This window comes from Hippopotamus amphibius, chromosome 9 (genome assembly GCF_030028045.1).
Source record: "Hippopotamus amphibius kiboko isolate mHipAmp2 chromosome 9, mHipAmp2.hap2, whole genome shotgun sequence".
NCBI lineage: Eukaryota > Metazoa > Chordata > Mammalia > Artiodactyla > Hippopotamidae > Hippopotamus > Hippopotamus amphibius.
In genome coordinates, this window is record NC_080194.1 from 3,863,975 (window position 1) to 3,885,440 (window position 21,466).

At 42.7% G+C, this 21,466-nt stretch overlaps 1 protein-coding gene across 3 annotated transcripts in view; it reads right to left on the bottom strand.

Annotated features, from left to right (window-relative positions):
• Positions 1-21,466, bottom strand: part of EXT2 (exostosin glycosyltransferase 2) — a 134,019-nt gene that overhangs the window by 38,424 nt on the left and 74,129 nt on the right. For all 3 annotated transcript variants that reach the window (XM_057747959.1, XM_057747957.1, XM_057747958.1), the window contains one exon: positions 6,970-7,159. In XM_057747959.1, coding sequence (XP_057603942.1) covers positions 6,970-7,159 — 190 coding nt within the window. The remainder of the gene's footprint in view (positions 1-6,969; positions 7,160-21,466) is intronic.

Consider the following 21,466-nt stretch of genomic DNA (forward strand, 5'->3'; position numbering starts at 1 on the left):
ATACAAGAGTGGGAAAGGGGGTGACTTCGCATTATTATGAAAAGAATTTTAACCTCACAGAACCTGTGAAAGGACCTCATGGATGTTCGGAGATCCCCAGGCTGCACTTTGAGGACCTCTATGCTAGACCTTGTGTTGAGATCTGGGTATCACAATAGAAGTACCAGCAAACTAGGAAATAAGTTTATGAGGAGTTATGAGGATAGTGCAGGTACTTGAATCCAGGATTTCTACAGAGTTCTTAAAGAAACCAAATGTGCCAGTGGTCAATGTATTGTGTCTCAGCTTCAAATTCACCCTTCATTGCCCTGTTGGTGATACTGGCAGCCGAACCTGTCACCATCTCCCCTTTGCCAGTGGGCACAATGTGAAGCCCTGTCTGTAGAGGGCGCTGGAGGGACGCTGGGAAGAGAGCGGCTTTTCGTCCCAGTTCTGGTGCGCCTCTTTTACTTGCTCCTTCAGTACTTGGCCAGCAGACAGGCAGTGGCACTTCTCTCCAGCAAGTGTAAGTGGCACCCCCAAGGGCAGCTTCCCAGCAGGTTCTGTAGACACCCCAACATGCTTCCCAGGGAGTCCAACAGCTCCTCTGCAGGCAGCTTTCCAGCAAGTTCTATGGATACCTTCAACAGCAACTCAGTGAACTGAAGCCCTCCACAGTACCCCAGCTAGCCCAATAACACCCTTGGACAGCTTCCTGTTGAATTCCATGGGTATCCAAGGGGCTGCTGGTTTCTTATATGCCAGTCTTGGCCTGTGGCACCAGAGAAGCTTCACCATGCAGTGGGCTACAGCCACACTCTCTCCAACCAGATGTGAATCTCACACCTAGCTGGGGAAGGGGCTCTCCCAAGTTTATTTCCTGTAATCCGTAGAGCTCTTTTTAACCGTGAGTCACCAATCTCCTATTCCTAGTTGGTAATTCTTTATAGTCAACTTTTCCTGCCCAAGCTATTGTGTGGTTTCTGCCTCCCACCTGGACCTTGACTAACACACTGGGGCTATCAGAAGGATTGTCAGATGAAAGGGGAACCGTTCTCTATGGCCTCTGAATTTAGAACTATGACCAATGGCTGGGTGAAAGCTACAGGGATATTGACTTAAACTCAAAATAGGTAAGAATTTTCTGATGGAATGGAATGTCTTCAGCAACACAATGTACCTTTTACTTGAAATGTACTCACTTTGGAGACTAAACAGGATGCCTCTGCGGTCCTAGGACTGTATGGACAGTAACATTTCACAGAAAGAACAGTCTCTGGAAAGAGCTTCAAATCTCAGGCGTATCCCTTACCAGCCATGTGATCCTGAACAAGTCCATCTCTTTGTACCTGTTTCTTTGACTATGAAGATGGAATAGGAACACCATCTTCACACGTGAGATGTGAGGATGAACAGGAGTGCGTTCGGCAGCATGATGCCAGGCACGTGGCAGACATCCACTAAGTGTCAGCTGTGCTTTCCCTTGAAAGTTTGTGTCTATTTACAGACCAAAAGATTCTTTTGAAACTTAGCTAGTGGTGGCAACGTGGTACCCATTAACCAGGTACATCACTCTGGCAAGCCAGTGGCATGTCCTCAGCTTGTATCTTCAATGTCTACTTTGAGATTAATAGACTCCCTGCCATTAACCCTCCAGAACTGAGAAAACCTAACACCCCAGTGGAACAAAAGAACATGGAACTTTTGCCATGCTGACTTCACAAGGCAACAAATAGCCCTTCTTTCTGCACGACAGAAAACAGGCTAGCTGCTTGCGTTAAGTGTAGACATCCCTCCACCCTGGATGAGATCGGGACCTGCGATTGGGGAGTGTGCACAGCATGTTCAACAGACAGCTTTCCACATTCTCTGCCTACATATATCCAAGAATTACTTGAGACAATGTCCATAAAGAATTAACCTGCCTCTAGAAAGTCTCTGATGAGAAAGTTTTAGAGGGACTTCCCTGGTGGCGCAGTGGCTGAGAATCTGCCTGCCAATGCAGGAGACACAGGTTCAATCCCTGGTCCAGGAAGATCCCACATGCCTCAGGGCAACTAAGCCTGTGCGCCGCAACTACTGAGCCTGTGTGCTGCAACTACTGAAGACCAAGCACCCAGAGCCCAGGCTCCACAACAAGAGAAGCTACCGTAATGAGAAGCCCACACATCCCCACTCGCCGCAACTAGAGAAAGCCCTCACGCAGCAACGAAAACCCAACACAGCCTAAATAAATAAATTAAGTTTTTTTTTAAAAAAGAAAATAAGAGAGTTTTAGAGAGTGACAAAGGCCAAAGAGGATGGTACGGGGTGCAGATGGAATGTAGAATGAATCATAGCTTTTTTGGAAATGTGATTACCTTTTCCTGTTCTGAGTTGGGCCTCGATAGCCAAAGACAGCTTTGGCAAAGGAGTCTCCATCTCAATGGTCCAGCTGTCTATGAACCATCATTACCACAAGACAGGACTCCAAGTAGAATTCCCAGTTTCTTGTTTTCACAGTTTCAAATAAAATAGGCCTCTAAGAAAGGGAACTACCTTTCTCTTGGGCTTTAGCATCCCTTCTGTGGAATACAGGGATTAGGAGGGCAGCAATCAAAGAATAAGCATTATAATTACTCCCTGCCCTAAAGCAGATAGTTTTGAACATGGGATTTTGATTTTGTTTAAAAAAAAACAGGGCGGGGCTTCCTAAGTGGTGCAGTCATTAAGAATCTGTCTGCCCATGCAGGGAACACAGGTTTGATCCCTGCTCCAGGAAGATCCCACATGGCGCGGAGCAACTGGGCCCATGTGCCACAACTACTGAGGCCATGTGCTGCAACTACTGAAGCCCACACGACTAGAGCCCGTGCTCCACAACAAGAGAAGCCATGGCAGTGAGGAGCCCACTCACCACAACGAAAAGTAGCCCCCACTTACCACAACTAAAAAAAGAAAGCCTGTGCACAGCAAAAAAGACCCAACACAGCCAATAAAAATAAATAAATAAATAAATAAATTTATTTTTTAAAAAAAAGATCATATAGCTTGGTTTGTGGCAGAATCAAGATTAAAACACACACACACACATACACACACAAACCAAAAAAAACAGGGCAGGAGCACAAGGTGGGAAAGAAAATATACATAAGAAAGAATAGAGGGTTTTTTTTTTCTTTCCACTAGTATTTTCAGAATAGACTTCCTTTTCTGCCTCTCCCACGGCCTCTGATAAGGACCTGGTTCATCTGCATAATCTCAAATCAGAGAACTGGCAAAGCACGATGATTTTCCAGCTGCTAAATGCACTCTGAATAGATACAGCAGGACCTAGTGCACAGGGCACGAGCTTTGGATCCTGAGAGACTTGTGTCCATTTCCGGCCCTGCCATTTTGCAGCTCTGTGAACAAGACAAATTACTCAACTAATCTGAGTTTCACTTTTGTAAAATGGGGATGATCACAGCTTCCCTGCAGGTCTGTCATAAGGACTAGAGATAATATGTGTAAAGCACTTAGCACAGTTCCTATTCCTTGGATATAAAAGGTACACAATACATGGTTATAATAACACCATATCATTCTCATCTTCACCAGTGGATTCTTACCAAGTCTCTAAACTTCACTTCTCGTCTGACAACTGGAAGAGGTGTAGACAGAAGAACGTGAGGTGGCTCCTTAGGATGCAGACGGAAACAGTGTCCTAGCTAGGAACCTTCAGGCTTTTACTTCACTGCTTGGCCCAGATGGGCTCTTTCTCCTTACTCCTCTAAATTCTAAGTGGAACCACGTGAATTATAGCCTGCGTCTCATCCTGTGAATCTGTAGCTGCCAAACAGAAATGTCACCTTCCATTCACACAAAGTAGTCTGAAAAATAAGATTTCTCAAAAACATTGCCGAATTTATGAAAAACAAACAGCTGAGCCAGCTGACCTGATAACTTTACAGTTTTGAGCTTTAGTCCAGCCTGAAGGAGAAAAAGAACTCCTTGTGTTAAGGATTTTTAAAAAATGTGTATTGATTAACAGTTTCCTCCAAGTTGGATGCCAAGAGCGATGTGAGCAAGAACTCTCCAATTTGGCAAAGGTACTGCAAAAGGTTCAGGTTGCCTGACAATGACCCCAAGCACACACTGGCGATCACTGTCACAAACACAACCACAGATCCACAAAATAAGCAATCAGGTTATCTCCGTGCTAAACCTGAGCCCCCTCCAGGAGTGCTCAAGCTACCTGGTGTACAGCTGGTCCCCACGACCCTCACTCCCCAGGGTCCCAGAATTCAGCTCGAAGGAAGGGAGGTGCCGCTTCTACTTCTTGCTTGCTTCTTCGGAGAGGACCGTCCTGAAACGCTCAGTCAATCCCATCCTGTCTGCTAAGAACTATGAAAGCCGCAATCTGAAGCTGGGGTGGGGGTGGGGGTTCCCTGAGATCAATTCAAATTTAAAACTGAAATCAGTTAAAACAGAAGGCTGAGTTAAACCTATCTGAAATGTACAATGTAACAGCTTCCTTCAGACTGAGGCTAGGTGCCAAGCCTAACAACCTCTATATCCATCAAGCCTGGAAACAAGAGCTGGGGAGGAGAAAGGCAGTGGCTTGCCTTTTCTTCTGACAGAGCTCAACACCCACGTGAAGAAAGCTCACTGGAAATTTCTATTGCCTAGTCTAAGTATTTACTTAAACTTCAAACCCAGCAATTTAGACTTAAAATGTAACCAAAAAGAAGAAAAAGTATTTGGTTGGGTTGGAGAAGAAAAAAAAAAAAAAAAAAAGGTGGGGGGATCTCTGCCTGTACTAATCCTCCCAGCAGCAGACATGTTAACCACAATGTTTATTTTAGTAAATGTAGAGACAGTGAAAAACATCACTTTTGCCTCTAATATTTCAAAGCCTTGGACTTGCTTTTTTAAAAATATATATGTTACTAATGCTGCACATGAAAAATCAGATGCCTTTGCTGGCACGATGGACAGAGCTGACAGCTCCATTTACCAACTGAACAAACACCCCACAGAAAATTAAATAGGGTTCATGTTCTTCCCAAACACCCACATCACCAGAGCCAGAGCCCTGACCTAAAAACCACAGTTAGAAAAAAGCTGGTCCAGTCCCTAAATGTGTCAAAATTAGGGCCTCATCAGTTGAGGGCTTTCCCCTCGAGAGCCAAAATATTTCAAAAATAAACTAAACTCTTGGTCATAAAATTAACCACTACACTTTAGTAGGGTGTACCAAAAATTAAAACACAACACCCAGCTCCAAAACCTAGGTTTGTGCTCTTGCTTCTTTCTACTTATGCCAATGCAGGGCTTAGATCGAGAAGGAAGAAAAAGACTTCTCCTTTCTCATAGTTTGTAATGATACCTGCCCCCAAAGAAGTGACTCAAACTCACAATAAATAATTCACCTTAAGCCCCAAGGAGCTAATCCAGGATCTAAGGAGAAGCCTCTTCTGCACTGAGCACCAGCACTGCTTATCTGGGCAGAAGGGCGAGCTGGGGGTGAGGGGCTCTCTCTGAAAGCTGGTGGCCTCCGCGTGCAGCATGACACACGGCTATTCCGGCTCCAACGAGGGACACTCAGCCTTCGTTCTGAAGACACGACCCCTCCTTTATAAATGAAGAGGCGAATCCGCCACAGTACCTCTAATGCACCTCACTCCAGTGGACCCCGGTCTCTGACCGCCCTCCCTGCACTGTCCTGTTTTATCTCCTCCTCCTCTTTCCTGTCAGTCTCGTCCTCCCTCCCTCTTAGATGGCGCCTGGTGCCAACACCTTCCTTTTACTTCTACCCCTTTCTTTCTCCTTTACTGAGAGTCAAACAAATAAAACAAAAATCCAGAAATGAATGCTGGGAGGAAAAAAACTTGGCATAAAGGATAGTTAATAATAATAATAATTAATAATAATAATAAAAGGCAGTGTGCTTCAGGGCATAACATGGGCCTTCATTTAAAACAGCTACTTTGTTTACTAAACTGTGGCTCCCTGAATCTAAAAAGAAAGTACTGATTCTCTCAGAGAACAAAAGTCCCACCAAGTAAAGTGTTTTAAATCTCTCAGGAGGACATTCAAACCTTCATTTGATCACAGACAGAAGTTCGTCCTCCCAGCCTAGACTATGGATCTACCACCAGGAGTTGCCAGGGTCGCCTATCCTGACTTCAGCATAACCAATTAAACGGAAACAGCCATAAAAAGTGCAGATACTACTGTCAGGCAATAAACTAGACCTTATCGGTGATAGTGGTGCACATTACAAACTTCAAACTCATTCCTTGCTCTAATCCATCAGAAACTTCCTGGCTTTAATAGGCTATAAAGGGCAGGAGCTTTGAAGTCCCTGGGATTAGGATCAGTAAGAGAGGGACTGAATGAGGAACAAAATGCAGGTGAAACACACTCTCTGCGTCCTGAATTAAAAACAAATCCAATGAATCAAACAGCCCTCAGCCCCCGCTGCCAGCCAGCAGATGACGGGGGGGGGGGGGGGGGGGTGCTGCGGCAAGGAACAGTGCCTAGGGATGAGCCAGCGGGAACTGCCAGCCAGGGGTGAGCTCACTTTAAGGAACTGATTCAAGCCTGGGAGGGCGCGCTTTGCTGACTTTCCCCATCGGAGGTAAGGCTGTCCTTTTTGAAGAAGAGCACAGTATTAGAGTCGAGATAAGGAAGGAGAAAACTAATGCCTTTTAAACTGAGTTTTCATGTAAACAAATCAGCTGAGATGGCCGAGGGCAGCTGAGATCTGTTTTCCCAAGGCTGATGGCCTTTGATCCCATTGATTCCTAAGCCCTCAAGCACTTGTGGCTACAGAGCATGCCACGGGCTTAGAGTTAAACGGGCCACCCTAGAACAAGAATGAGATGACTGGGGTCATGCTGTCTCAGAAATGACATTACTGAAGGATGCAAATCATTTGGCCGTCCAACAATCGACCCAGCTGAGAGGCATGCTAATGCCCAAACCAGGCCTTTCCTGAACGCATCACCTCCCCACTTTTCTTACCTTCTGGAGGATTTTTATTCTGATTATTCCAGACGACCAGCAGCTTGGATAGACTGGGCACCTTGGACACTTCAGTGATGACCCGGAAGAGGCTCTCCACTCGGTCATAGGTGAGGACAATGGCCGTGAAACCTTGAGACTGCGGGGGGATCAGCGGGAGGAAGAGTGGGTTGCTCACACTGCCCCACTTCTGCAAGAGAACAGGTTAATGCAGGTCAGAGAATGATCTAGTAACAATGGGGCTGATCTCTTTCCCAACGTCACCAATGAACTTGAACATGAGAGATTTGACGGCTTGTACCATGACCAATCTAAGAGCCAAGCAAGTGCTGAAAGCCTTCCCTCCTCAAAATCTGTGTTGACGCTCTTTAATTACGTTTGGCTCTGATACCCTTGAACAAGGAGCAGAGAATTTTTGCAGCTGAGATTTCTAGTCAAACATGGCAGATTAAATACATGCATTTATCTCCATTCCCAATCCCAATAAAGTGGCAGTTCATAGACACAAAACATAAATCCACCCGGGGAATGAAATGGGAGCAGAGGCAGCAGCTGATGAGCAGCGTGAACATGCTTCTGAAAGACTGAAAGGGGCTGGAGAAGTGGGGGCAGAGCAGGAGAGTGGGAGTTGAAACCCAAGTACCCACAAATGGGGAGTTGGGGGGCAAGGAGGTAAGCAAGTCCCAACTGTAGTCCCACAAAGGCAGGGACTACGCTTGGTGGGACCTTGTGAGGTGAGAGGAGGGGGGCTGAAAATAGGAGGAGTGGTTAAAATATGCGTAAGGAGCAGTGACAGACCTAGGAGGACATAAGCCTTCCCATCACCTGCCAACTCAGCCAGAAAACTGCTCTTCTTCCCCACCTGAGCTAGAGAAGGGAGGTTTATTCTTTGAGGAAACTGAAGCTCTAGACACAGAAACACAGGCACAGATGAGAGGAAAATGCAGTTAAAGCCTATATTTTGAATGATGAGCTCTACAGCCTTTTTTCTCCTCCAGTTCCTAAAACATCAGCAGCCATGTGGTTTCCTTGCCACTCCATGATCTTACACTGAAGCCCCATCACCTTACAGTGAAGCTCCATCACTCTATAGTGAAGCTCCATCACCTTACAGTGAAGCCCTTGGGCAACAAGCTTCTCTTAAAAAACTTCTGATCAGGTTTTTAGTGCTTCCCTCTTAATCACAAACAGATGCTAGAATCAGACATTTCAAGAATATCTTCAGCATGAACAACAGAAACCAAATGAACAGAGAGAAACAGGAACTCAAAGGAAATGGAGCAACAGAAGCAGAAGGAAATTAAAACATCAACAACAAATCATATCCTGAGAGAGATTTTTTCATCTATGAAATAAGAATAAATTATTTTTATTTTAAAAGAATTATTAAAGATAGGAAAGAACTCTTGAACATTAAAAATATGATAGCTTAATTTTTTTTAAGGCAGTATTGAAAAATAAAGATGATGACATATTCCAATCTAGTGAACAAAAAGAGATGAAAAACAGGACAGAAAAGATGAGAAAATCTAGGAGGTCCAACATCCATCTAATAGGAGGCTCCTGAAAAAGAAAACTCAGAATATGAAAGAAACAAAACTATCACAGAAATTAAGTTCTCAGAACAGAAGACATGAGATGCAAATTTTCAGACTGAAAGGACCAAATAAGTAATCAGTACATTTAACTTTAAAAAGAAAAAAAAAAAGATAAAAAGACAAAACAATAACAACTAAAAAACCAATGAGATAAAAACTGTATCACAGCACATCACTTCTGAACATTAGAAATAGAGTAAATGAAACGTATGAACCTAGGTGATGAGCATGTGAGTTCACTGTACAATTCTCACAACTTCTCTGTAAGCCTAAATTTTTTTCAAAATAAAGTTTAAAAAGTAATGAATAAAGTTCAATTTCTTTGCTACCATTAAAATATGAAGGCATGGGGCTTGGGGTGGGATGAACTGGGAGACTGGGATTGCCATATATACACTACTAATAAGAAAAAAATATCAAATTGTACACTTTAAATATATGCAGTTTATTGTATGTCAATTATATCTGAATAAAAGTTCTTAAAAAATATGAAGTCACTTTTAACGCAGCAATGTAAACAAAAATATTTTTGTACTCATAATAGGGAAAGACTGTTAAAGCATTCCTGTATTTTTAATCTGCTTTGATATAATTCATATACTATACAATGCACTCATTTAAAGCATACAATAGGTTTTGGTATATTACGTTCTTAAATTTTAAAAACTGGTAAATTATAACATGAAATTTGCCACTTTAACCATCTTTAAGTGTACAATTCCGTGGCATTAATTACATTCACATTCACACGTTACTATGTGAAAAGCCCAGGACCTAACTTCATCCTTGCCAAGAGGAGGCTGAATATGAAGCGTCCTATCTGTCATTTCGGCTGCTTACACTCCCTAGAGTCACTCATCCTCTAAATTCCCAAGGTCCCCCCATTAACCTCATCCTATCACTGACGGACACCAATCACCACGTGTATGACAACAGCTGTGTGCCAGATGTAACAGTGTGGGACAGGAAATGTACACAAACACATGGAATACACATGGATGGGAACTCAAGGAGACCGAACGGGATTCCTGGAGTCCTAATGTCATCAGGATATTAAAGCCAAAATGTCCACAACAGGCCATAATTAGATTTCACAACCAAGAGACACAATAGGCAGGCTACCTTCTTAACGCAGCCTTTCTGTTTCCATGACATCACACTTTGGCATTAAGCTGTAGTCTATGGAAGGTCCCTGGATTTTAGTGTTTGTGCCCTGCAACTAATTACCTTTGTAGGAACACCTTTTCATTTTCTACTCCTATCTTATTCTTCACAGCTTCCTGACTTGCATGGAAACTGAGGTCAGGAAGTAGCCCTGTGCTTAAGTCACAATGACTCCCCAAGGTTCATGGTCTCTCTGCCATCATCATCCCATCTACCCTTCCTGAAACAATACTCGTATGCTTGAAAAGCACCATTTTAAACGGAAAAGGAAAAAAAAAAAAAAGATTTTTTAAAGAAGTGTGTAAAATAATTTAATGTGTGATGTCAAAATAGTCAAGATTTACTGAGTACTTCCTGTTGGGCACGGTGCTTTACGTACATTACCTCATTTGAGCTTCACAACAACCCCCAGATAGACAGCTATTATTCTCATTTTACGGATGATGAAACTGTAAGGTTAGAAATAGTGAATTATGTCTAATTATTTGCTTTACCAGTCCAAAAAGGAAGGAAGGAATAGTGAACGACGTTCAAGGTTACACAACCTGTAAGTGACAGAAGTGGGAAAGCGCCTGGGCCTTCTGACTCCAGAACAGCAGGATGTGGTGGTGCGCGGCCCTTCCCCACACCCTCCGACTCTGAGTTCGGGGTTAGCATCACCATTTATAGACTCTGGAAGCTAGAACTGTGGGAAGCTCCAGAGTTTATTACTTCTAGTTCTCCTCTGAGACAAAAATGCTGAAGGTTTTCTTTATCCTTGATCATCAAACCTGGGCCAGTAAGTAAGAGTCCACCCAAACACTACAATTTCACAGGGTACGTGGAATAAAAACACACCAAATATATAACACCGACACAAAGGGAGCACATAAATTTAAAAAGGTAAATACACCTCTAACACAGAAGGAAAAACTATTAAACCTCCAACAAAATGAAGTCTGTTCTTTGGGAGAAGTGGAGAATGCCAGCACACTTGCATGCCTCTATGACATGAAAAGAAGAGGAAAATTCCCTGAGAGATGCAAAGCTTGGTTTGAGAAAATGAATCCCTTGGAATTTAAACTGAGGCACCGCCCCCCACCCCAAAAGGCATCACAGCTCTGGTTTCACAGTGCTGCCAGGGAGAAGGAACAGAGTCTCTGGCAAGGCAACAGATCTGGTCTCATCCCTTATGCCAGCTCCCTTCGGGAAGCAGACGGTTATGGGATGGGGGAGGAGACAAAGGAACGGGTGGGTGGGAAATGGACAGTAACTCGTCTCAGTGCTCAATTTTTCCACACCACTCACTTGCATACCAAGTAGGGCTTGAAAACTGGAGAAGCAGAAAAAGCTTCTACTGGGGAGACGGGCACGTAAAGGAGCATAACAAGCTCTGAAATCTTGCCAACATTTTCCCATAAAATACAGGCGTTGAGATGAACACAGACGCAACATAGAAGCTGCTGAGCATGTACTTACTGTTACAAGCTGACACTTTACTGTAGTATATGCCACCAAGGTTGATGCAAATGACTTCAAAAAGTGAGTCAGCACGTTTGGGGTCAGTTTTAGTACCACATGTCCTTAATCTGAACCCAGGTTCTTTCACTTACCAGCTGGGCAAATTACTTAACCTCTCTTGCACCTCAGTCTCTGAATCTATAAGATCATGATAGTAAGACTACTTTTCTAGGTAGTATTACTTAACACAATAATTACTTAATTATTATCATCTTAATTATTATTCCTTAACAATCTAGAGGTTGTTAATGAAAGTAAATGGGTACTAAACATCAAGTATCTGACACGTACAAACATTTGATAAAGGTAGCCAACAGATAATTTTGTGGGAATAGCAATTTCTCTGGGATTTACTTTCTGGGGGTCTCAAAAGCAGGGTGGAGCAGGCTAAGTGATCATGAGGTATTCTTCAGCACCAGGACTTTGAATGAAACCCCTCTTCTTCTCTCCCTTTACCTTACCATGCTTTGGGGTCCAGGTTTACCTGGATTCTCTACCTCTACTTCTTCCTTTCCAAATATACTGTTTTTACTTTCACAGTTTTCTCTTTCCTTCCTATTCATTGTATTTTAACTATCTTAAAAGCTCTATGAAAACAGGAGCCATAACTGTTATTTAACACTCAGCACCTAGCACAGGGCTTGGTGCAACTGAACAAAAATTTGTTTAAGATGATTAAGATGAGCCCAAATGACCTGGGCGGTGTTCCTCCTGTCCTCTCTGTGTACGGGTGTGAACAGTTAATGTACATTCAAGTGAGCAACATCGGGAGCTCTGCAATGATTTCTGACCTAGTTCATTCATTTTAAGATACTTACCAACAATCTGAGTGTGCTAAGTACTCTGAAGAAGTGTAGGATTAGGATGTTTAATAGAGAGTTTGAATCTGGATGCTGTCATTTACTATGGTGTGTAAAGCCTCTCCTGTGAGTGTTAGTTTCTCCACCTGTAAAGTGGAGACAGTGACAGTACCTGCCTCCTGAGGCAATGGCGACTGATAACATTACGCACATGAGCGCTGAGCAGAGGGCTCAGCACAGAACTCCATGAATGGTAGCTGAAAACAAACACAAAAAACGTCTAGCCCACTCCAATCCATACTCTCGTCTGCTAAAACAATGGTATCAGCAGCTCAGCAATCATTCCCACCGATAAGGTTTCTGGTGCTCATTCACTCAGTCAGCATTTCCTGAGCACACACTATAAGCCTAGAATAGTGTTAAAGATGAACAAATTCCTTCCCCTCAAAAAGTTCATCCTCTGGTAGGGAAGACAGCTAGGTAAAAAGACAAATCATAATGTAAATAACAAGTACTAAACCAAGGTCCTAAAGTCCCAGGGCACATGAAGATCCACACTGTCGCCTCCACCTCCCTGGAGGAGGTGAGGAGGGGACAGAGCAGGAGACTGCTGGCCACAGAAGCCAAAGGGCAAACTTCCGAGACCGAGACTGGGACAGATTCCACCAGGGCCAGGGCTGGGAGGGGGAAGGAAGGAGAGCAGAGACAGACAAGGGACCTCGGAGTCAGGCAGATTAAAGCCACATCATGAAAAGCCCATGTGACAGAAGTTTCTTTTTCAGTCTCATGATTGGCTTTCTGTTGATTTCTTTTGAACCTTTCTTTTCCTGAGTATTGTTTTACTGATAAATTAACACGGCTACCTTCATGTTCTATCTTAAAAGGTCAGAAATAGGAAACGCTGATCTGCAGCTGGGCTTCTGTACCGGGTGCGACTCCCTCCACAAACACAATCCCACTTGCCTTTGGAGCCCAGTGACAGCATGGAGAAAGGCAGCTTTAATTGCGGTACATGGCTTCACAGAGACACTCCACTCCGCTGGGGTAAGGTCAACAAACCAACCCCCAGAGAAAAACACATGCCGGAGAAGGACATTTCAAAAACAGCATTTAGTCACCTCTGAAATACCTTTAAGAACTGACCCCCTGCTGGCTGACCAAAGAGAGCGTCTACAGTCTGAGACCTCCTGACCCCACTTTCTGCAGGAAATCAAGCAAATTTAAAACTCCATAATTTACTCAAGACTCTGACTTCTGCCAGGGAAAAGGTGAACAATGCTGGCAATTAACTCTGATGCCTTATTAAATCTCCATCATGGCAAAATGGGGCATGAAACCAGGCACACGGCAATAGAGACCAGAGGAAAAGGCAAAGCCCAGCCACCGCAGCCACACCTCGGAACCCTGGCTCTTGACGACTTTTCAGGTATGCTCAGTGAGACTGTTCACTCCAAGGCAGGAGGAGACAGCAAGAGACGTGTGTGTCATTCTGGCAGAGCACCAGCACTGAGCCCAAATACCGCCTTCATCTCACGCCCACCCTTCCCCCATTCACTCCTCACTCCTTCAACAAATATTCAGCATGGAAGCTGATAAATCGAGACCACAAACGGCACAACCACCATCACAACGCCATGCCCGCTTTCGAGACGTTCTTTCCTGTCACACCGCTCACTCTGGACAGCCCTGCTTACTTAACAAACTGGTAGTGAACAGACAAACCAGCAAGATGGAGATGTGGGTTCAGGTGTCAGGATCCCCTGAAGAGAAGCCTTGGGAGACCAGGCTTAAAGTCAACCACCAGTTCAAAGGGATCTCCTGCAAGACAGGGATTCAAACTCAACTAACTAGGTGTGTCTTTGGCAATCTCACACACAGGAAGTTGTCTGGGCCCTTCCTGCAATCCTGTTTTGCTTCCTTAGTTGAAAGGTCATGGGAGTCCTATATGGGCCTAATCAAAACCATTCTAGCCAAGGTTACCTACCATACAGAAAGCAGAGGAAGCTGGTAAGCAAACGGCTAACCATTCTGAAACAGTCTTGCTGGAACTACTAGAGGATTATAAAATCAAGAGCAAGGAAGACCACATTTTAATACCAACGAAAGGACTCTTTCAACCTAAACCAACTCAACTCCAGACAGGAGGAATCAAGCTCAAAGTAGGATGATCCAAAATTTAATCCCTATTACTCACCATAGCAGAGATTTTTAAAATGTCACTATGTGACAAGAAGAGAATTAAGCAGATATTTGAGTCAACCCATATTTGATTTAAATGAAGGTATTCCGCCAGAGCAGAAAAGTGAGAAGTCAGAGAAGAAAGCAAAAGAGGAGAGGACAGGCTTGTTACACAGAAGCTTTCGAGCCCCTGGCTATGAGGAGCCTTACCTATCCCTACCTTGATAGAAAGGGCAGCTTTCCTGGTTGTTTTGAAGTTATCAACCCTTACCTCAATGTGGTTTCAATTGTGAATTACCAGACTAAAGGGGGGAAGCGGGGGGAAGCTTTGATTTATTCTTTTTTGCTCCAATTATGCATGATGTGTTTCCACTGAAGACTTTGAAAAGTATTTCATCATGCCTCTCATCCTGAAGTGGTCAAAGGGCAAAACCAAAAGGAGTTAACCCTTTCATTTCTCCTCTAGGTTCAAAGAGCCTCCCTATCAATGGATATAGGGCAAGGCCTTTGAAGCAGAGAGAGCAATGAGAGGGTTAAGCATTAGCATCATATTACTAACGTGCACAAGGGTGGTGTCCCCTGTCCAAAATGGTGAGATGATATTTATGTTAATGGGTGCTGGGAGATCTGAGAGGGGCGGTCAGTGACGTGGCCCGTGTTGCCTTAACCATCAAACCTCTCCACCTCCATGCTGCAGTACAGCACTCCACTGCGCGTGCACTGACTCGGGAAGCCGCGGAACTACAGAGACCTAAGGATGTCTTCCAGCAGGCTCTCTTACATTGAGAGAGAAAACATTCGGGGACAAGCCTGGAGTCTACTTGCTGCACTGTGATTCATCCCACCCATAAGAAATAACTGAGAATACTGATGGCTAAATCTGACTTTACATTAAACAGACACATGAATGATTAAGAAAATCAAAGGCTAGAAACCTCCTTAGTGCTGTAAACACAATTAAGACAGTATATTATCAACTGAGAAGTTCTACAATTTATTCACAGGAATGTGCTCATAAATAAGTTCCCTATATGGTGGCACCGGAATGAGTCTAACCACATCCGGGTGGACCGGAGTAACCAGTACTGTGACTCTCTAACAAAGAAACTGAGCCACAGAGACTAACTCAGGGTCACAGCAGCAAGCCAAATCTTTTTGCCGTTAGTCTCTGTCTTTTTATCTCTAGGTGCGTTTAAGATCTCCTTTTTCTTTGGTGACTGCAGTTTCATTATGACTATCCTGCTTGTGGTTTGTTGGTCTTCCTGGATCTGAGGTCTGGTATCATTCAACAACTCTGGAAAATTCTCAGCCGTTATTCTTTCAAAAGGGCCTCTTTCCATTCTCTCTCCCCCACTCCTGGAACTCTGATTAGACATATGTTGGACCTTGTCTGTCTGTTTTCCACATCACTTCACTACTCTTTCATATTTTCTGTCTCTTTGTCTCTTTGGGCTGCATTCTGAACAATTTCTTTGAATCTAATAATCTAATCTAATCATCTGAAGTCCTTGCAGCTGTGTTTCTGCTGGTTCTCACTTATGATATCACTTTATTCCTTTATGGTACTGTGTTTTTTTACTGTGAGCTGCTTATTTTCCATAGACACTTTTTTTGCAAGAATTATTTGAGACCTGGATTGAAGATGAGCTCCTCCAGAGAGGGCCCGTGTCTACTTCTGCTGGTCCCTATCAACTCTGGGCCACCTTCAATGAAATTCTCCTCTTAAGATTTATTCAGACCACACCAGTAGTATGAACTTGAACCACAAACCACGTGAAGGTGGCTTATGAATGCAGTGCTCAACACCAGGATCAATACAGAATGACTCTTCTTACCCTTTCACTGAAGAGGCTCTTTTAGTTTCCCAGCTTCATCCAAGAAGCTCTTGATAAATTCTCCAACTTGTACAGGCCACAGACTCACAACCCTGCTCCCCTACTTCAGACAGTTACCAGGCAGGGAGCTCCAGGTCATCAAACTCTGCAAAATATCTGCAGCAAAAGCTGGCTCTGGCCCCCACTCACCTCCCAAGACACCTAGTTTCACTCTGTTTAGGGTCACCATATATATATATATATACACACACCAGCTTAGCAACAGGCTTTATCATACTTCATTCAGTATTTTCATTGTTCAGTTGGGAAGGTCATGTAGCATATTTAATCCACCATGAAGCCAGTGACAGAAGTCTTTCTATATTTACACTAATAATCTAAATAGGTGCTATTGTGTTTCCTGTTTAATTTGAGGGCCAAGTTCGTGTGCTAGATAAAAGCAATTTTGTGAAAACAAGGCAGTGTATTATGATAGATGGCATGATGGACTGAGAATCTCTGCTTCAGACAAGTCACCACACTTCTTCAGACCTCCATTTCCTCATTTATAAAATGGGATGATGGGGAGGTAGACCTTACAAATAAATAAGACTCACTTTCTTCACCTGTAAGAATGGAGCTGACAGAATGCTACTTTGGGGTTGTAAGGATTAAATGACAGAAAATACACAATAGAGCCTATCTGGGTAAAAAAAAAAAAAAGTTCTCTGTAAATTTCAATTTTCCCCTCCAGAGTCCCATCCAATTCTAGAACGTATGCTTCCACACAGTAAATCATTACACGAGCAGCCTTACATTAACCCCACTTACAAAATGCTTCCACATACATTATTTCATTAATATCTCATAATAATCCTGTGAAATAAGTAATATCCCATTTTACAGATAAGGAGAACAAGTTTCAAAGAGATAAGAATGCACAATGTCAAGCTAATAAATGGTCTTGAACTCAGGCTGATTCCAAAATATGCTTTTCAATGGCCTTGGTTAGTAATTGGTCATCAGTCGCTAAAGGCTACACTATTCTTCTGAAGCTATTATTCCCTAAACCAAGTCCCCCAGAAGAGCAAACTGCTGTGAAGACAGATTCGGTAAGTAACCTCAACCTACTCGGATCATCACCAGGAAAGAAGCGATTAAAACTTGCAATTCAGGAATTTCTGAGCTATAGTTAGCTTTCTGAAGGCTCACAGGTTAAACCCATCTGAATGCCTCTCTGAAAATTCCAGTTACTGAGTTTGAGCTACTTAATTTTTTTCTTTATAGAGCACTGAAATTCATATTTGGCCCAGTGCCCACCCTTCCTCCATAAAGCCAAACTACTGTCAAGAAGAGGAGGAAGGGTTGCCCCTGATTGCTTTCCAGGTAGTGGAGGAAAAAGCTGACATTTCATCCACCTCTTGCTTGGAAAGGAAGCCCATCATTTATAAGAACCCCCGTCTGGCTGCAGCTTCCATCAGTGGGATGGACAGAAGCCAGTTAAATGGCTCAACTGAAGCCATATTCAAAGAATATGGATGAGGAAAGAGTGGGTTCCATATGCTGAAGCTTTTAATAATTCATGAGTTATATCAGTCTGCAAGTAATAAACGTCACTAAATATATCTACAGTAAGATGGTTTCAGATACTGTCAAATCAGTTAAATGGGTGAATACAATAAAGTAGGCGCAAATATAACACATCGTTGACTTTACTGGTTCATAATTTTATATGTTAAAAATAATGGTTCAGCTGTTTGATAGCAAAAAATGTGGATTATTCTTAGACACGGTCTTCAAACACACACTCCTCATCCCTGGATCTGTTACTTAATAAGTATACTGAAAACACAAGAAATACTTCAGTGAAAAAACTAGCAACTTATCTGATTCAAGCAAACAAGGCTGATCTATAATCCAAAGTGTTCAAGAATGCTAGTGGTGGCTCAAACCATGACTTTTCATGAGAGCAGTAAAACAAATTTACAGTTTCATCTGACTATCCAATACCTGAAATATTCATAGCTTGAAAGAGAGGCTCATTTTCTGGCCTGGGCATAAAAACGTTTGCTGGCCACCCACTGACTGTATTTTAGAGGTCAGCTATGGTATAGAGAAAGACTTCACTAGCTTGGTAAACAGAAACTCTTGGGAAAGATTAAGTTACAGCTTGTGGCATCCAAGCTCAAAGCACTCAGCAGTTATGACCCAGAAAACCAAAGCTTTTGTATAGTTTTGAGCTGACAGGAGTGTAACACCACCATTAAAGTTGATACAAAGTGGGAAGAACAACCTCTAAAATGTAGTCATTTCTTAATTCTTTAACTTTTCTAGAATTCCAGTAAGGTCTATGTTTTGTCTACTATGTTTTATCTCTGCTTCCTCCGGTTGGGGGCAGGGGGCGGGAATGAACCCACAGGGCAAAAAGAACAGGCAAGGAGACAACAGTGGACAGGAGTTCAATACATTTTGGAAGGTGAAAACAGATGGAGTCTCTTGCTAGATGACACAGAGAAATGTGGACTAAAATACAACAAAAGTCTTTTTAAATACTCAGGAAATGGGAAACTGCCAGGGACCAAAAATGAAGAGAAAACTACAAACGAGAGCTGAAGGCACAGGGGCTCTCTGGCACCATGGTACCTTGGGGAGGGCAGAGACTGTTGCTGGGCTTTGTAATGCAGGGGTGTGGGTTTTCACACCTACACTGGAAGAAGGACATGGCTTTGGGCACTGGAAGGATGGGAGCTAGCAGTGAAGACTTACACACACATCAGGCCAGAATCTTTCAAGGCCTGCACAATCAGTGAAAAGCGGTCCAGAAAGTCACCACTGGTATGCGGTGACAACAGAAAAACATTTATCTTTTTCAACCTGAGTTTGGGCACAGGGGGTGCTTTCTACAGAGGCTAGCCTTCATACAGGTTTGGGTTTAAATGGACTCTCCCTGTGTAGTATGGAAACCTCCTACCAAGAAATTAATGTTAAAAAGTGATATATCTCTGCGATACTTCCGGAACACCTGGCAGAAGCAAAAAAAACAAGAACAAACTCTCTGGAGAAATACCCCCTTTACCCCAGATGAAAAGACTTCCACAGAAAACCTTATCAGAGATGAACTCACACTCTAAAATTATAAAACATATAAGGAAACAATGCAACAAGAGCAACAGGCAGTAGACAAATGACAGAATGAGACCTTACAAGAAATTTTAAAATTAGATTACTAGAGAATAAAAAATGAGTGTCTTAGATAATTAAGATATAAAAGAATGAAGTGAAAACATATGGGAAAAAAAGAGACACTATAAAAAAAAGATCAGGCAGACAGATTCGAAAAATAATTAGAGCTTCTAGAAATAACTATTAAAATTTAAATCTCAATGGATGGGTAGAAAAACACGTTGGACACAACTAAAGAAAAGAGCAAACAGATGTGAAAAAAATTATCCAGGATGCAGCATAAAAACTTAAAAACGTGTAAAACATGAGGGGAAACAAACAAACCTGAGAAACACAACTGAATGAAAGAGGTCTAATATATTTAATAGGATTCCAAGAGGAAAGATTAGCAAGTATGACAGATATGTAATATTCAAAGAGAAAATGACTCAGAATTTTCCGACACTGATTAAAAACATGAACTCTCAGGTTAAAGAAGAAAAATAACTCTCAAAAGCAGATACAGAATAGGAATTAGAAAATCACCATTTGGCAACCATGATAACAACTGATTCAGGCAAGAAATCACCAGTGGATGCTAAAACTCGTGGGTGAAAGTTTGAGGAGTAACAGGATATTTACACAGTCTCAAAGTATTTCCCCACAAGACATTAAAGAAAGGAATAACTTCCCACTGGAGAAACCTGTGAGTGAAGTTATCAGCACTACGGACGGGACAAATTGACATCATGTGTCCTTCAATGTGATACACTGAGAACCAACATCACTTTCGTGATATTCCTGTCAAAAATGCATAATTTAAATTTCAATAATTTCAAATGTAATGCATACTTTTTTGACACAAAAGCATCAGACAAACCGGAGTCAAGGGACAGACTCTAAAATAACTGACATGTTCTCTTCAAAAAGGCCAATGTCTTGCAAGACAAAGAAAAGACCTGAGAAACTGTTCTAAAGGAGGCTAAAGGGACATGACAACTGAACACAATGCATGGTCTGGAATCTCCTTTCGCTATAATGGACATTATGAGGATTACTGGCAAAAATCTAAATAAGGTCTATAAATTAAACAATAATATTGTATCACTGTTCATTTCCAAATGATTTTGGTAACTGTATTGTGATTCTATGAGAAATATTTAGGGGTAAAGATGCATCATATCTGCAACTTCCAAAAGGTTCAGGAAAAATATATGTAAATATGAATATATGTATACACACACACACATAGGGAGAGAGAGAAAAGAATAAAGGAAATGTGGTAAAATATTAACATCTGAGGAATATGGATGAAGGGTGTACAGAAACTCTGTATATTTTTTGGACGTTTAAGCCTGAAATTATGCCATAATAAGTTAAAAAAATATATAGGGAATTTTAGGTCTGTTTAAGCAAATGAACAAAAGGCAGATAGAGGAACATAAACTACCTAGCAAAACATAAAAAGCTAAACCTTCCAAGGATGATGATAAGAAGACTCAGAAATTGGAGGTACTAGATGTCTAGGAAGGAGGGAGTCTGAAAACAAGGATAAGAAATAGTTGGTTCCGGACTTCCTAGGTGGCACAGTGGTAAAGAATCCGCCTGCCAATGCAGAGGACACAGGTTCAAGCCCTGCGCTGGGAAGATTCCACATGCCACGGAGCAGCTAAGCCCGTGCGCCACAACTATTGAGCCTGTGCTCTAGAGCCCCTGAGCCACAACTACTGAGCCCATGTGCCGCAACTACTGAAGCCCACGCGCCTAGGGCCCGTGCTCCACAACAAGGGAAGCCACTACAATGAGGAGCCTGCACACCACAATGAAGAGTAGCCCCCGCTCGCAGCAACTAGAGAAAGCCCGTGTGCAGCAACGAAGACCCAGCACAGCCAATAAATAAATAAATAAATAAAAAAGAAAGAAAGAAATGGTTGGTTCCAAGATCCCTTAAACCTACATGCACAGGCAGGCCAACCCCCTCCTTGTCCTCCCTACCCTCTGCAACATTAGCAGGAGAAGGGAAGTTTATTCTCTGGGGAAAATGAATTAGAGAGATTCCATACTCAGAGACACGAGGCACGGGAGGCAGGGTGAGGCACCATACTGAATACAGCAGGTTAAGTGATCATCAAATGAAGGATGAGAACCTGTCTCCTTCCCCAACTCAGCTCCCCAGATGCATGCAGCCCAGACTTATCCATCCTCCCCCTACTCCCAAGGGTGGAAAGGTTATTCTCTGGATCAGTGAACCAATCCAACAGAAATAACCCATGAGTACCAA